Raw genomic sequence first — 18,120 nt, forward strand, 5'->3', positions numbered from 1 at the left:
ACCAGTGGCTTACCTGATAGTGTAGCGTGAAACAGAAGTATTTTTGCCATAATTACTCGCAGTCTGATATACCTTACACACTGATTTAGGTCACTTGTTAAGCTGTTGGTCTGAAATATATTTGAGCTGTGCCAATGTGTGATTTTAATGGACAACGGCCAGCCAATCAGAGATGAGGGTTTAGTGTGGCCATAGTATAACTCATAATCTAATTAGATTAAAAGATAAAACACCTATGAAAAGCAAGAAAACTGTAACGTGTGTATAGTTTTGATAACCAGCGTGTGAAGTTACCAAATGTGCCTGTGTGTGTGTGTGTGTGTGTCCATACGACGATTATAATTGTTCTAACTGTTATTATTGTTATCAGTGGCTCTCACTTGTGTTCTCTCACTGTTTTCTGGCCCTCTGAGTTTGGAGGTGGTGTTAATTAAACGTGGTGTCACTTTATAACTGTCACCTTGTTCCTCTCTCCGTGACACTGTCTCTTCTTCATCCTTGTTTGCTTCTCCGCCTCTCCGTGCTCTTTATTAAACAACCTCATAAATCCTTCCACCTCTACTCCTCTGTACACCCTGTTCTTTTCACCTCAATCTCTTTTTCCTTTGTTGGTAAATGTTTTGCCTTTTCCACATCCTCCTGCCCCCTCTCTCTCTATTCCCGTTTCTTCTTCATGATCATCAGGCCTGTCAGAATGGTAACTCACAGCATCTGGAGCACCTCCTCTTCTATGGGGCGGATTCCTCCTCCCAGAATGCCTCTGGAAACACTGCCTTGCACATCTGTGCTCTATACAACAAGGTACACACTTTTTGTAGAGATAAAACATCAGCTTCCATAGATTGGAGCAACTTGAATCACCTCATGTCTTTGAATATACAGTATAAGAAGGTAAAACCCACAAAATTCCATATATAACGTCCCAACCAACCCCAGCCCCAGCTTCTTCCCCCCCTTACCACCCTGAGTATCAAAACCTCCTCTGCTGGGCCTCGCAAAGCTTCTCTGCTCAAGCTGTGAGGAGACGCAACTGAACAACTTGAACATGAATGATGTTTACCATGTTGAATAATTTACCCATGAATTCAGGTTCCGCATCCTGCACCTTAAAACGCTCTTCCTCCTAAAGTCCTGTCAAAATGTATGTACCTTCTTAGTGAGACAGATAAACTGTAGAGCAGTTTCAAAGGGTTGCTTTGAATCAGAATCTAAATCTACATGTTTACCTGAAGCTGAAGTATTAATAATAGCATATGATTTTAACTTGCTACCAAGACAACAAGAAGCAGAACTGGGCTAAATAGTTTGAGAAAATAAAGCATTTTTCATGGAAAATATTTGATTAGCATTAGTTAGCATATTTTCAATAATATTGTAGCACAAGGAATATGTCAAAAGAAGGAACAGAGTTTTACACTCTCTAAAGCCAATGCATACATTTGAACAAATTACATGCATTACTATTACTTTACAATTACTACAATAAGCAGTAATTATGGGATTTATATTTTACGATAAATGTACATTAATCAACGTTGTTTGTTGCAGGAAAGCTGTGCACGAATTCTGCTCTACAGGGGAGCAAATAAAGACACAAAGAATAACAGTGGGCAGACCCCCTTTCAGGTAATGGCTGAGTGCCTGGCTAGGTAATTATGTGAGTTGGGTGGTTGTATGGTTCAGTGTTTTATTAAGTTAACGTAGCAGAAAGTGCCAGGGTCTAATTTCACTTTAAACCATTATTGCGCTGCGATGCACACACAGGTCCCAGGTGGCAGGAGTGCGTGTGACCCCTTAATCTGGATACATTAACTCTGTCAGTGCAGAAAAAGCCAGCTGGGACAATCTGTTGTGTGCGTTTGTTTGTGTATAAGAGAGAGAACACAAGAGAGGAGATGACAGGGGAAAAGCATTCAAATTTGCTATGATGTGCACTGACCTGCATCATTTTTTTCTTAAAAAAGCATTTGTGCAGAAAGAATGCTAAAACATATTTTCATGTGAGAGAACTCGCACGTTTTTGTTGGATTATTCTGTTTCAAGGAAACTGCAAATCCGTTTGCCTTTGACTTCGTAGTTCTTAATACCCTTTAACCTGGATGACTGAGAATCTCCAAAGACTGGAATATTATACTTGCATCAAGGGAATGATCTGTCGTTTTTTTTTTTTAATTAATTTAAATGTAAACAGGCCAAAGCCATAAAGCTCATTTCTTTGCAAGTTTATATCCTACAAAACTGTGTATTCTTCATGAATGTGATTTAAAATATAAGGAGGCATAATGCTTCAGTAACAGCTACTTAATTACAACAGAAATATGAACCTATTTCTGCCACCCTTGCATTTTGTGCATTCATTTGCCATATTGCTGTATCGAAAATGTATGTGTGTGTGTGTGTGTGTGTATCTGTGTGTTTTTATCAGGTGGCTGTCATGTCTGGCCACTTTGAGCTGGGGGAAATTATCAAAAACCACCGGGATACAGATGTGGGTAAGTGGCTGAGGTGTGGTCTGAATTTTTCACACCAGTTTGGACGTGTGTAATGTTCTGTAATGTTCCTACATACTCTAGCAGCGTGTTAGAAAAAGTTTGGAGGGAAAACATAAAGAAATGCAGATTAAAACATGCTGGAAGATGTGTAAAATAAGAGCAGTGACACAAAGACAAACTGTCACAAAGAAAATCTGCTTTCACACTCACTGTTCCCCCTCTGTCTGTCCCATCTCTCCTCACCCCCCAGTTCCTTTTGTGGAGTCTCCAAAGTACGCTCCCCAGAGGCGGGAGAGCGGCCGGACGCTAACAATACCCCACCCTCATCCCTTCCTGCGGGCAAACAGTGACAGCAGCATGAACCTGCCAGACTGGATGGCAGTGCCCAACGCCCCGGGGACCAATATCGTCTCTGTGCAGGTGTGTGTGTGTGTAAGCGAAAGATGAGGTTCCGAGTTTAAATCGTTGACTGTGGGAACATCTGTTGACTAAAACAATCTCACCTCCAAGTCCAATTAGTAGCTGTTCTGGGGCTTTCATGTGGATCACACGGTCCCCATCAGCAGACTGAGTTTGTGCCATGGAACTTTAGATGTGAAAGGTTTTCATGATCTATGATTTCTCTTTCATGCTGACTCCCAAGTTTGGGTTGAAAGTTAAGGGCTGAAATTGGAAACAGCCGTCGACAAAACAACATCGCCTCGAGGTCCATTAAGTAACTGTCCTGGAGCTTATCCTGGTTTAGCCTTACTGGGAAGTTTTACCCACTTAGTATTAGTCCACTAAATATTCTATTTGCATGGCCAGAAAATTGTGTATGATGTTCGGTGCTTCCAAACTTAGATGTGACTTGGATTTCTGTTGAGTTGCCTGTTTGATTCTGCATTTGATTTGTTTCTTGGAACGACAGAAAAGCTCCGGCTAGAGTCATCATTTTACTACAAACCTGACAGGTTGGGGAAATAGTTAGTTGCCCGGACAATGAATATTTCCACTGCACAGGTGGAGCCTTGAGCAGGGGCATCCCAACAATTCCTACACAAATGATAAAATTTGATGGGACATAATACAGTATAATGGATGACCTTTATCAACCTCTAGTGGTGAACACTACTTATTGCACCAACTTATTTCTTGCTTTTTCACACAAGACGCCCAGATGTATTTTAGTTATTATGTGCAGTGGGGATAAAATAAATCATGGAAGTCAGAGGCTTCTTGTTATTGTCTTCTTTACAGTGGTTTAAGTGATCATGATGAGTGATAGATAAAATTCATTATTCATGAGGCATTTGTACATGCATTCAGTTATATTAATCACGTTTTATGAATGTTGGTTTTGTCATCTGTAATCATTACGTGCTCGGAAGGGCGCAGTCAGTAAGAGGAGCTTTCTAATTAATTAAAGCCGTGGAAGTCAGAGAAAGTTAAGTTGGCACAGCCGCAGGGAAGAAGAGACTTATTATATTAATAAAATAGATATTGTCTATAAACAAATAGAAAAATAGAAAAAAAAATACTAAAGTTACTATAACTAATAAACAAATTGAATGTATTTAAATTAGGTTAGAAAGTTAAAAAAAAACAAAAAACATCACAACATTGCAGGTTAATGTAGCAGGATATGTAATGTGGACGAATCATGGTTGAAAAGATCTACAAAAATGCGTTGATGGTGCAAGTGCGGCTACTTTCTTTGTGAAGACGTGTGCCGGTACCTTGTACAATAGTGGCAATGCTATATCATTCACAGAATAGTTAATGTAGCTTTAATGATCTGAAAACCTCATGTGCATGGATGTAAACTAGAATCTCTCTAATAAGGCACATGACAGTAACATAGTTTGCACTGACTTATTGTAACGTAAAAATATCTCTCCCTCTCTTTCTCCCCCAGGGCTATAAGCATACTGGTACCCTGCGGAGCTCCAGCAGTCCCAGAGGGGCGAGGACACGTTCCCCGTCCAGAGGGAGGATCGGAGACAAGGAAGACCGTAGCAGGCAGAGTCGGAGACAGGGGTGAGTGGTGGAGGCTGAGAATAAGATGCTGCCGAACAACAACCTCACTATTGCTCTTCTAACAGGTGCAAAATACTGTACCCTCATACAGGCCGGTTAAAGTGCTTTTTACTGAATCTCTACACGTCCTTAAAACTTTTTTCATGTATCTCATCTAAGTCGAGGCCTTAAAGGGCTGTAAAAGTGGTTAAACGGTGTTTTTCAGTCTTCAGTGTTGGGTCTTTGAATGTTGTTTGTGATGAATGACCTCACTTTAATGTGTGCAATACCTGATTTTGTGCAGTTATGCCAGTCAGATTTGTAATAACTCAATAACTCTTTACTGAAGAAAACTAGAATATAAATCAAAATATTGGATTCCAGTGTGGTTTCGTTTCCTTTTCCCTCTCAAAAAAAGTAAGTTATGCATTTGGTACTTTAGTCACCTGTACCTTGAGGGAGTTGCGGGTTTTAAACTGTCTTGAAGCATCCCCCTGTGGTGTAAAGTAACTAAGTACATTTATCCGTTTCCAATTCCATCACATTTTAGATGGAACTTTTTACCCTACTACATTTGTGTGGCAGCTATGTTTTCTTGTTACTTTGCAGATTTCATGTTCAAAACACTGGATCAGTTAATAAAATATACACAACCCAACAGGATATAGAGTAGTTCAAAATAGCTCCACCTCAACCAGTTTTGGTAATATATACTAAAATAGTCTGAAATGGGCCTTAACAAGTACTTTTACTTTTGATATTTTGAAGATCTGTCTTCTGGCTTTTGGTTTGGCATTGCTACTTTTACTTAGGTATAGCATTTTAATACTTTTTTTTTTTTTTTTTTTTTATCGCTGTGTGTCCCACCTCGTGCTCCATCCCACCCAGGCCCGCCCCTATCAACACCACCACACAAACTGCGGGGCAGCGCAGACGCCTCTACAGCGCCGTCCCGGGACGAGTCTTTGTAGCCACTCGAGCACACTCTGCACAGGGAGAGCGAGAAATCAGCTTCAACAAGGGAGACAGGGTCAAAGGTGAGTATATGTGCATTTTCACACCACGATGATCTGCGTGTGTATGCGTGCGCGTGCGCGTGCTTGAGCATGACACGGCACCTTGTCTTCCACAGGAGTTAGAAGTGTCTCTCTGGATGGAAGTCAGTGTTTGACTCCATGACTGGGTTGTAATGAAATTGCAGTGAAGCTCTGCTCTCTCAAAAAAAAACCCCAGAGGTGTGTGGAAGGGCATTTGCCCCTTTAACAAGAATGTGTAAATGAAATGAATCTCTACATGGATCAGACAGGCAGTTTTGACAAGCACACACTTGTAGAAACTAATTGAGGGCACATTCAGAGACATGCGAAGCAACATACAGACACCTTAAAAATATTTAATGTAACATGAGCTTACATGTTCAGTAGCTTGTCTCTTTTTTGGGGCTTTGGCATAGACCAAACTGTCCCTTAAAATATGTAATCTGCTGACTGGAGGGGTTTAACTGTTTCAGAGGTGAGATTTAATTAACAGCTTTTAAGCTAACACCATTTAGCTAACTGATAAAGTATTCCGCACACAAAGCCAGATGCCTTATCCCAAGAACATTTAATTAACTACTTAACATTAGCTAATACTAATGGCAAATATCCAGTGACCACAACACCATAGCTAATGCCACGTGAGCATTGACGTTTTATTCAAGGCCACCTGACTAATGTAAATCCAGTATTCTGTCTTATTTTGGATCTGGTACAGCTTTTCTGTGTTTGTTTTCCTCCTACAAGTTACATGGGCATGCCACTGATGACAGTTTTGAGATTCAACCGTTCGGGCCATGTTCAGACCAGAAGGCCTAAACAAGCCTGGAGATGCTTAGCATTCCCAGTAAGACTACAGATGGATAGACTTATAGCCTACAAAGCTTAACGCAATACACTTTGCTGCTGATAGTTAGGTGAGAAGATCAATAGTACTCTCATATCTCTCCGGGTTTTGTATGAATTAAGCAATCATGATATAACATGTTGTTTAGTTAGCTTTAGAGGTGGTGGTAGATCGATTTTGTTGCCTTTGGACAGAGCCAGGCTAGCTGTTTTCACCGGCTTTTAGTTGTTGTGCTAAGCTAAGCTAACCGGTTGCTGGCTGTAGCTTTATAGATAACAGACAACACGAGTGGTATCAGTGTTCTTATGTCACTCCCAGCAAAACAAGCAAATAAGCCTGTTTCCCAAACTATTGCTTTAAGCATCAGTTGAATAAACAGTGAGTCGACGACCATTGATTACGACAAGAAAAATATTACCTTAAAAATACAAAATTATTAAAGCCTGAAGGCAACACCAGTATATAAAGGTCGTGTGCTTGGAGTCTTCCGGTCTCAGAGACAGATCTGTACCCAGGCCAGAAGAAGGGTCTTCAGCTGAGTTTGTAAAATGGCCATTTCCTAACATGAGTGTAAGGTCTTTATATATGTTTGTATTCAATGTCTGCAGGTATGAATATGTGTGTGTTTGTGAGTGAGTCTAAGGTGTCGCCAGGTATGTATGTTTTGGTGAGTAGGATGTTTGCATGTCCGTGTGTGTGTCTACATTATTTCTTTGCTGTCTGTACAATGTTGTCTTTTCGTGTATGTTCATTTCTAATTGGGATTTGTGTGTGTGTTGGCGTGTGTTGGGTTGCCTTTAATCCTGACATGCTGGTCTTTCCTGCCCCCCCCACACCCCCCCAAACCCCTCCCTCTAGTGCTGAGTGTTGGCGAGGGCGGCTACTGGGAGGGGACGGTAAGGGGTCGCACAGGCTGGTTCCCCTCCGACTGTGTGGAGGAAGTGATGCTTCGAAGCCAAGACAACAGATCAGGTGATCACCACCAGTCGCACACACACACACACACACACACACACACACAGATAAACACACACACACAAACGCAAACACACAGCAGGGCTATCCTGAAAATCAGCCAGGAAGTTTCACATTTCCATTCCCCTGAATATTCAGCTAGTTTAGCTTCTTGCGTAAGGTTGAGTTAAGATGTTAGTTTTAGTATCATGTGACCATGTAGATTAAAGTCAATAAACTGCTAAATTTCACAGTAGTTGTGTTGCTAATCTAGCAGCATAAGCATTAGGTCTGAATCTAATAGTATTATTTTAATTATAAATTGATATACCAGTTGTTATTTTAATGGATTTTTCTGACAGCAAAATGTCAAAAATAATTAAACAAGACTAAGAGTCTATAGTCATTCAAGCAGCTCCGTGAGGCTGTAGGTAAATGCTTGGAGGTAAATGCTAACATCAGAATGTCAACATGCTCACAATGTCAAAATGAACATGATGATGTTTAGTAGATATAATGTTTACCACGTTCACAATCTAAGTTAGAGGTGACAGCCTGCTAACTTTTGCTTATTAGCAGTAAATACAAAGTAGAGCTGAGGTTCCAGTTTTGCAGGTATTTAAACCAAAGTACTAGACTCACTCAAATTTTGACCATAATTTCAGTCTGGACCAAAGTGTTGGACATTACCATCCCTACATCTTTATGAGCATGACTAAAACAGGCTCTGCACAACTTCTCTGAGCTCAAAGTAATGTTTTGTTTTTATCAAACCAAAAGTCTAAAACCTGAAGCTATTCAAGTAACAGTGGCATAAATCAAAGGAAAACAGCTAATCATCACATTTGAGAAGCTAGTATTTGGATTTTTTTTTTTTTACTCATTAGCAAAACTGTTGATTATTTTATGCCAAGTAAATGATTAATGTTTCCTGTACTTGAATGCGTATTTGTAACAACCTTAGTTAGTTTTAGGTTGCAGGTCTCGTGACCTAGGAGAAAAGTCACTTTTAGAAGAGAGATGCTCCTATAATAGATATTTACAGTGATAGTAGTAAAGTGATTGACCAACACCTGTATAATAAGCTTTGTAAATAGATTAAACAAAGTTACAATCATGCTGACGTCCCTGTGATTTGCAGAGAGCCGTGGAGAGCGAGCCAAAAGGCTGTTCCGCCATTACACGGTGGGATCCTACGACAGCTTCGACGCTCCCAGGTAAGAGTTGCCTCGCCGCCAGCCACGACTGATGCACAGTGAACCGAACAACCACCACTGTGATGCAGAGGAGCAGTGGTGAAGACGAAGCAGATTCTCTAGGAAATCGTTGATGAATAAGGGGCACTGCTTCCGCTCACATGGCTAGTGGTAGGGTTCGTTTAGGGAAAGGTCGTACCATTGTGGTACTTCACCTACCTGAGGGGCATTTGAGCTTAACACAAGGGCACTCTGGGGCACTTACATGCTCCAGTGCCTGTTCGGTGGGACATTAAGACCAGAATGAAGTATGAAAATGTCCCATCAGGACACTAATATATCATGGTTAAGAGAAGGGCGGTTTGACATTCAGAGTATTGCTTCAACTGAGAATTGGACATGACCATGACTGTCTGCTGCTGTTAGCCATTGAGCAACTCTAAGTGAGGAGACAAGGGGTTAAATACGTAGCTAAAGATCGTGATGTAACTCATCCATCCACCTACTGGGTACTGGAATTCAAACTGACAACCTTTTCATTAAGACCCTACTGCTTCACTGTTTAGACATATAGCACATGCTGGCAGGGGATTTGTTTGTATGGTAACATACCGTACACATCTATCTAGATAAGATGATTCATGTAGTGATTCATAAGTTTGAGTGGGTAGTTTGATGTGTGTGATGTGGTGTGTTGTGGGTGATCCCTGCGGCAGGATGACAATGTGTGACGGTTCACCGCCTCAGGTCTACAGGCTGATCAGCTTGCTTTCATACTGGAGTCATTCCCGCTGCAGAGATTTACCAACCGTGTTTTGACTAGTTGGTTTTGCTGAATTTAACTTGGGCAGACAGGCAGATTTTTGTCGTATCAGGATTTTAGAGTAAGTTCCTTCCTTTGTATGTCTGCCTTTTGGCTTTGAGTTGCGGAGCCGTGTTGCCGGGTTGCAGTTTTTAGATGGGCTGTGATTTGTCGCTGATGGTGAAGGTGCCTCCAGACCAAGTCGGAAATGTCTTTGTGTTGACCAATGTTATGACATGACCAGATGAGCACAACTGCCCTTGACTATCACACCATCTGAACTAATGCATATGAAGTGACTGTGCCGTGGGACTAGCCACAAATAATCTTAGAATAGCAGCTGAGATCTTTAACTTTTAACAGAAGATCATTATGCTTTTTGTGTTAATACCGATTGGTCATAAACCAATGTGGCTTAATCAGCATCTGGACTTACACAGCTGTTCATGCTTGACATTTTATTGTTGACAACAGACTACAGATAAGTAGATCTGGGAAACAATATCTGAAAATGTTCATGTTCAGCTTTTCCAAACACAGAGGCAGAAACCAACACTTTGATCTGTTGATTCACAAGAGCAGAAAACTCCCCTGTATTGACTTTCGGCGTGTGACTTCTTCTCATTAAGTCAGACTAATATAATGTCGTTCCCTTCAATGCCTTGCATCTGCATCATGACGAGCACGGTGTCGCTTTGAGGCAAACTCATTTCAGGGTCCAGGACTTGGACGGAGCAAAGAGGGAATTATTTACATAGAAATAAAGCCATTATCAATCACATGTATTATTTACGTGAAATCTCTGCCATTTCCCTCCCTCTTTCCCTCTTTTATCACTCATCATCATTCTTCGTGATTCCTCAGCTTTCTCTTTAAGGCCTGCGTTTTTTTTCTTTTCATGTTTTATTTTGTCTTCACGCCTCCCTCTAACAGTATTTCTCTCTCGGCCATGCACACAGAATCATTTATTATTAACATGCTTTTCATCAACGGTGACATTTCATGCGAGCGACGCGCTCAGCCATGCAAACTCACACACGGCAGCATAGACGGAGCCCGAGACTGTTTGTTTGGCCAAGCAGGCAGGAAAGCAGGCATAGCTGACTCAGAGCCGCCCTCACATGGGCCTACTTTTGCAGCCTTTATCTCTACATGTAATATCTCACCTATCCCTCCTTTCATCCCTCTATATTTGGCCGCATCTCCTGACCATCTCTGCATCCCTCCCTCGCTTTCTATTCATCACTGTATTGCTAACCCCCCTGTACTTTTTAATTTTCTTTGTATCACCCTCTCTCCCCTGTGGTGCCTCCATCTGGAGGTCAGACAGTGAAGGGCACTCTAAAGGGAGAGGAGGGTTGGAGAGTGGGATGAAGAGCTTGGGCGAAGGAAGAAAGGCATCCCTTGTTTACAAATGGGTGAAAAGAGACACATGTATTGTTTTTTTTTTTCTTCAAGCATCAGGGGACCAAAGCGGGCTAGAAAAAGCTGGGAAGAAAGATGCCCTCTGCCACGTTTTAACTTATTTCGTTCTGTCTGTGAAGACCAAAGCAAGGCCGAGAGGAATTTTCAAGGCTCATATGATTCTGATTATTTTCTATTCGGTATGGCAATGTCAGTCAGTTGGTCCGCTGCTTGATCCACCACTTTGGTCCAGACTGAAATATATTAAAAATTATTTGATGGATTGCCTTTGCCAAATTTTGTGCAGACATTTATGCTTCCCAGACACTGAATCCTAATAATGTTGGTGACTTCGCATCTAGCGCCATTAGGTAAAAAATTGTATTTCTCCAATACTTAGGTTCATGACTAATTACTTGCAAAACTAATATTCAGCCTTAGCTGTACTTTGTTGCTAGTGCTCATTAGCAACTGTTAGCACGCTAACATGCTAAACTAAGATGGTGAACATGTTAAACACTGTACCTGCTAAACATCAGCATGTTACCATTGTAACTGTGTGCATGTTGACAGGTTAACATTAGCATTTAGCTCAAAGCATAACTGTGCCTAAGTATAGCCTCACATAGCTGCTAGTATGACTCTTATTCATCTTTATTTACTTTTTTAGATAAAATTGTCATTGGCCAATATCGGTTATCGGTATCTTTTATTTAGACCATGTCCTGCTTCCCAATTGTTTCTCCCAGCACTGTTTTTTTAAGAGAGGAAAGGCCTCTGAAACAGTATTTAGGTCACAGAAAAACACATTTTTCTGTTGAAGAACACACAAAATTTTTTTCTTCTTAACAAAGAAACCACAATCATCCATGTGACCCTGGCAGATCGCCGACATGCCTACTCTTTGCTCCATGCTACTGCATAAGCATTTGATTGTGTGAAGCACACTCTGAGATCTGATGATACTGATTCTTTTCTCACACAACAGATGACTCCCTCAGAAACAGACTTGATAGTTTTTTAATCTCATAATCAAAAACTCCAGATTTTGGTGGGGTTCTGCTCATGGATCGTAGCTACTGTATAGAGGTCTCTTTCCTTGCTAAACCTTAGTTGTGATCTAATTAACAACACAACTGAAAACCTACAAAATATCGTCGGCTGTCATCCGCGTTCTATGTCAAATTGACGTTGGCATTAGACGTTGTCCTGGCATTGAATTTTGGTCACCTGATGTCACATTCTACATTCAAGCAAATATCAATGTCCAACAGTGTTGGTGGCCAGCTGGATGCCTGCTGGGAAACTATTGGCCATACCAGATTTGCATTAAGCAACAGTGCATTTTAGAGCCTATGAATTCAGCTTTTTATTTGTAAGAGGAGGAATGTGATTTCTTATTTCAAAAGTCACACAGTCTCCTTTTAAGGCAGGTTGAGCCACATTTTGTTAAAGGTTTTGCAGGCTGCAATGGCTGTAAAAGACTGATGGGTTGATATCTACTTCCTTGATAAATGCCTCACATTAGCCCAACATATTGGTTAATCTCTAATGTACAGAGTCATCCTCTCTGCCACTCATTGATCCTCACCTCCTGTTCAACCCACTGCCTGTTATCGACAGCTGGATATATTTTGTAGCCTGATCTTTTTCAGCACAGGACAAGCCATGACAGTAAAACCAGGCGTGACTACTGAAACCCGGCAGTCAGCAAGATGAACCGCTTTAACTTGATAATGTGGTGTGGTGATTACATTAACAAGAACACAAGGACTGAGGGATATGATAACTTGGGAATCAGTTCTGACAAATGACAATTTTCTGTACGTCTGTCAAGCCCCTAAACCTCAGATGTCTTTTTAATCAACCCCCGTTTGTCCTCAACCTACTTTACATCTTTGCTCCCTTCTGCTCCTCCTCTTCCTCCTATCACAGCTTTTTTTTTTCTCCTTGAGTGGCTGTATTTATACAATTTATATTCCCCACCTTTTTTACCATGTACAAATTCAGGTCAGTCAGTTGGGGTGAGACATGCTCTAAATATTTGGGCGCTATCAAACTACTGTCACAATTTGGTGAAACTATTTTCTACAAATCAAGTCTGTTCTGTAGTGAGTAGCATTCGGTTAATGAAAGGAGGAAAATGTTGACTGGCAGTGACAATTTAGCTATTACTCTTTAAAATTATAGACGTACAACTCCAACCACAATGACCTCCTTTTGTGAAAGAAGGTCATCACTCATTACTTACGGTGGCCAAGAGAGCTCAATGCACTGCAGCGTAAGAAAACACATGCAAACAGAAAAAATACATCTTCCCCTCTTTGGCAACATTTAGAAAGTATTTAGAAAAAGTCAGCTGCAAATAATTAAAACAATACATACAAAAAATGAGCTAACAATTATGCCAATAATTATGTTTGTTTCATATTTTCACAAATATTGCTGTACACCTAGTAGCATTAACCTGTTACTAGTGTCAGTGTTGTATACCCTTGCAGTGTTTCTCTATTGACTTGTGATTTCCTCATTGCAGAGTGTTTCTTTATGCTGCGTATATTTTGTCAATTTGGTTAAGATGTTTTTAATTTGTTTGGGTTTTGTTTATTTTCTTTTTTTTTCCTTAAAGGTGCTATATGTAAGTCTTTGCTACCGCTACATAGCCGACGTTAGCAATAACAGCTGTAATCTTACCAGTCTTGAAGAAACGTCACGAATTCAGCATCAAACTTGATTCCTTTATGTGCTACTTCTTCATCCTCTCATGTTGGACTGAGGGCAGCCTGGACGCTACAGTGACTCACTATGGCGAAGGGGTATTACGAGACAGGATGGGCTGGTGCTAGCTGGTTAGCATGCTAGCTTCACTAGAAGAAAAGGATTGATAGAAATAGAAGCTAGGCAATGCTTAACATTGCTGTTGCTCTCCACCGTTGGCGAGAAAAGGAATGAAGTTTGAGGCTGGTAGGTCAACAGCTGTTAAGGATAACGTTGGCTATGTAGTGATGGCAAGAACTTAAATGTAGCACCTTTAAGGTGTAGTCTTTTGCCTAAAGTCACAAAAAAATAAAAGCAAAATACATTTAAATAATTTTTATTTGAGTAAGAAATTACCTCATCTATTTATTCACATAATCTTCTGGGGTCAAAAACATATGTTATGTATAGCTGAATCTCCTGATAAACACAAGAGCATATTCTGACATACTGTATGTTATTGAACTAACTATATGTACATTGAAACATATAACTATTATTTCAGAGTGTTTGATTCTACCGTTGCTTTTTTAGCCGCATCTGCTTGAAGTTTAGCTTTGAACTAGCTTGTAAAACACTATCACTGTTTTTGTCAATAAAAGAGACGAAAGCTATAAACTGATAGTTAATCTGCTCTCTGTGTCCGTGCCACAGATGCACTGAGCAACTCCACACAACCTATACATGCTGCTGCTCCTCTGCCAGCCCACATGAGACCATTTTCGGGGCAGAAGTGGGTCAAATAAGGACGAGCAGGCGAGCATGCCGTTCGGACGAGAGAGGCAGAGCACTCTGCTAAACGCTGCTGTGGTGGTTTGTTGTTGCTTGTAAGACACATGCATTGTCTCTTGCTTGTGCATATGCAACATAACAGTTGGTTGACATGGTTTTTCATATTTGACAAACTTGTACGACTAAACCATACTTGACTTTTTGCCTGAAATTTGCAACAACAGATAGAAAACAGCATCAAAGAGTGTGTGCTTAGATTTGGCCATAGTACGACAGGTGCGCAAATGCACACACACACGCGCACAGACACACACATACAGTTAAACAGGACACATTAGGCAGACATGCACATAAACACACAATCATGTGGACATTCTGTATGTTTGCTCTCCTGCCCCCCCCTTCTCCCTCTATCTCTCTCACTTCCATGCCCTCTCTCTCTCATCACACATGCATGCACACACAAACGTAGATACTGTAAACACAGAATCACAGCGGTATAGCCTGACATGCAGGGAGAGAAACAAAAAGGCAGAGATGAGAGAGGAGAGAGGGCAAGAGCTGTGATCGTTCTCAAATGCAGGAAGGAGGCAAGAGGGAGAGAAAGACAGAGAGACATAGAGAGGGAAGGAGGGAGGGAGGGAGGGCAAGTCGACGGAGGACAGCTTCGACATACGTGGAAGGAGGCTCTGACTAAGAGATGATGTGAGTGCCTATTTGAGAGAATCTGTGCCTCTCCTCTCTCTTTCTCTCTCCTCCTCCTCCTCTTCCTCTTTCAGCCACTCATCCACCAGCTGTGTCTCTGTCCTCTCTCCTCTTCCTGTCTGCGCCGATGCGTTCCCCCTACCCCCCCTTTCCCTTCTCTAGCCTCTCATTCATGCTTTGTTTATAGCTAATGTGAAGAAGGTGTGTGTGTGTGTGTGTGTGTATGTGTATGTGCATGTTAGAGGCTGGAAAGAAGAGAGGAAAAAAAAGGGCGGGTGAGGTGGGGGTTAGTTAAGTGTGATTTAAAGGCACGTGAGGTCAATGAAAGCAGGAGAAAGGAGAGCAGAAGAGGCTCCAGAAGGATCTGATGTATTCATTTACAAATAAGGGCAAATCAGCCTCTGTAAGCTTTTTTCTGTGTAATATTACATAATTCTAATTTGACTTGTCTTTCATCATTATGTCATGTGATGATGATCATACCTTTTCAGTCATTTAAACTTCGAGAGCCTCCTATCATCCCCCTTTTGAAGGAATTATGCCAGATAGGACTGTACTGTATAGCAAAGGCTTGTCTCAGTGGCTTCGGTTTTTATGAATGGGATATCATAACGGTGATAGAGAGACAGAGTGAATACTATACATATAAACTATAGGAAGAGGGGGAGTTAAGAGAGATGGGTGAAGGGGAAAAGGAGGATGGAGAAAGGGGAGTGTATGGGGTTTTGGTGAGTGTGTGTGAGTTGACTGCATGAAAGCATGCATGTTTGGACTGCATGTGTGTGTGTATTTATGTGTGTGTTTGTGCATGAAGCCCCCTGTGAAGAAACCCAATCACCTCTCACTCTCTCTCTCTAAATTACCTCATTTCTCGCTCTCCTTTTTTAAGCCACCTTATTCCCCCCTCCCTCTCCCCCTGCTCCTCTTCTCTCTCCCTCTCTTTCTCTCCCTCTCTCTCTGTGTCGCAGTCGCAGCAAACCATCTCCATCTCTCTCTCTCTCTCTCTCTCCCATTCCTCCTCTCTCGTCTTAAGTATGAAGGGGCTGGGAGAGCTCGGCCCTCTCCCTCTCCCTTTCCCTTCTACCATCTCTCTCTCCTCCTCTTCCTCCTCTCCTCCTCCTCCTCCTCTCTCGCGGCTCGCGCTTGCTGCTGTCTCGCTGGAAGACGAGAAGGAGAAGGAGCAGGAGAAGGAGGAGGAGGAGAGGGAGGGGAGGAAATGGCGATGGGGGCATGCGGCGAGGAGGATCTCTCCCTCTCCCTCTCCCTCTCTTCTTCCTGGCCGTCGCTCGGCCCTGTGAATAGGAGCGTCTGGTTCATTTACAGGTACCTGCCATGGCTTTTTATACCCCCCATCCCCTCCCCTCCCTCTCTCTCTCTCTCTCTCTCTCTCTCTCTCTCTCTCTCCCTCTAGTTGCCGGGGGAGATGGGGGGGTCGGATGGAGGGATGGATGCATGTGGATATCATGGATAGCAGGGAAGGATTGATTAGATAGATTGACAGATGTTGCAACGCATGCTTGCAGGTTGATGTGTATGATTCAGTGTGTCTGAATGCGTGTGTGTGTGTGTGTGTGTGTGTGTGTGTGTGTGTGTGTGTGTGCATGCGTGTGTGATGTATGTGTGTGAAGACGGACGAGAGCTACTGCTGCACAGCCTGGTGTATGAGCAGTGCAGCCGTTCTGTGTTTCGCTGTATGAACATGTGTGTGTGGCATTTTCTTTCTCTCTGCTTTGAATCACTCTCTGAACAAATGTCCTCTAGCAATACTGCACCGGCAGAAGTGATGCTCGCTGCTGTTACCGATGTGCAGATTGATTACATTTTTGTCTGCGTGCATGCATGCCTGAGATTGTGTGTGTGTGCTGTGTGCATGGATGGTGTGTTTGCAGTTGTTGATAGAAACACAAAGGTATGGCAGGCAAATTCCTTCTCTACTGGCTGATTGATGGCATGTGTTCTTGTGTCCAGGGTGATGTGTAGTGTGTTTCTGTATGTTTACTTGTGTGTGTGTGTGTGTGTGTGTGTGTGTGTGTGTGTGTGTGTGTGTGTGTGTGTGTGTGTGAGAGAGAGAGAGAGGGAGGGAGAGAGAGAGAGACAGAGACTGCCGACAGAATAGAAACAGCGGATGGTGAGGGAGTTTTAACGATGCAGCGTGCATGACAAGTTACAGCTTCTTTCTGACACCTCCTTGGAAGCCCTGCTTGACCAAACCTGGTTAATGCCTTGGCTTCCTACATACGTAGTATGAGACACACTGTACGCTGGGCTGGATTGTCCAGCTGAGGAAGCAACACTGAGTGACACTATCACCGTGTCCCAGTTCAGTGGCTCCCCTGAAGGATGCAGTCCACAAAGGTGGACCTGAGTGGCTGAGCCTGCTCTTCCTCTGAGACGGTAGAGCCTCACAGAGACCAAAACTAATCGTGTATACATATGTCAACTTGTAAAGAAAACAAGTTTGTCAAAAGGAAATTGCTCTCAAACTCTCAAAAAAGTGGAAACACAAGTGATAAGCTGTGTTAAGTTTAATGATACCCAAAGTTGCATTACAAGTTTAACAAGCACATTGTGGACACCTAGCAGTGTTAACCAGGCTGCTAACAAGAGTAATGGGTTTATGTCTGGCTTCCATAATTTACACCCTGCACTGAATTCCCTATGTCTAGTTCATGACTATCTGTATACAAATACCTGCTACTATGACCACATCATGGGACATTCCCTGAGTTTACATGTTGAAGACGATCACCTGAATGCTCTATTAAACAATTAACCAGCTCACACTGGATTGGGGGACACCGGGGGCCTCCGAGGATACACTGGTTGCGAGCAAAACTTGGCTGTGCTTCTTCTCGGCCTCATGTTGAGGAGCTTTTGAACTGGGACAGGCCTCGTTGGCCCTTGTAGCCATGCATTCGGTCTCGAAATGTGGACTTCAGAGGACCCAGCCACTGAACTGGGACACAGCTAATGTCACTTAAAGGTGATGACATCCTTTAAGACGGCAGCGCCCGAGCTAGTCGTTGGCGCTGATTGGATGGGATGCAGCCCCTCACACAAGCACAAGCAAAAACAAACAGGCACCCTGAGTGAGTATGAGATGAGGAGTACAACATACAGTACATTTGACAGTTACGTCACATCTTCCAATGAGCAGCTCTCCATAAAAAAAACACTTTGTAGAACAGTTGCCGTA

At 42.3% G+C, this 18,120-nt stretch overlaps 1 protein-coding gene across 1 annotated transcript in view; it reads left to right on the plus strand.

Annotated features, from left to right (window-relative positions):
• The window catches only part of shank1 (SH3 and multiple ankyrin repeat domains 1), a 54,554-nt gene that overhangs the window by 19,073 nt on the left and 17,361 nt on the right, over positions 1 to 18,120 (plus strand). Inside the window, exons 7-14 of the mRNA XM_040154960.1 lie at positions 685 to 801; positions 1,549 to 1,626; positions 2,426 to 2,492; positions 2,743 to 2,912; positions 4,390 to 4,511; positions 5,379 to 5,527; positions 7,233 to 7,346; positions 8,470 to 8,545. Of these exons, the coding sequence (XP_040010894.1) occupies positions 685 to 801; positions 1,549 to 1,626; positions 2,426 to 2,492; positions 2,743 to 2,912; positions 4,390 to 4,511; positions 5,379 to 5,527; positions 7,233 to 7,346; positions 8,470 to 8,545 (893 nt within the window). The remainder of the gene's footprint in view (positions 1 to 684; positions 802 to 1,548; positions 1,627 to 2,425; positions 2,493 to 2,742; positions 2,913 to 4,389; positions 4,512 to 5,378; positions 5,528 to 7,232; positions 7,347 to 8,469; positions 8,546 to 18,120) is intronic.

This window comes from Xiphias gladius, chromosome 3 (assembly GCF_016859285.1).
Source record: "Xiphias gladius isolate SHS-SW01 ecotype Sanya breed wild chromosome 3, ASM1685928v1, whole genome shotgun sequence".
NCBI classification, from domain to species: domain Eukaryota; kingdom Metazoa; phylum Chordata; class Actinopteri; order Istiophoriformes; family Xiphiidae; genus Xiphias; species Xiphias gladius.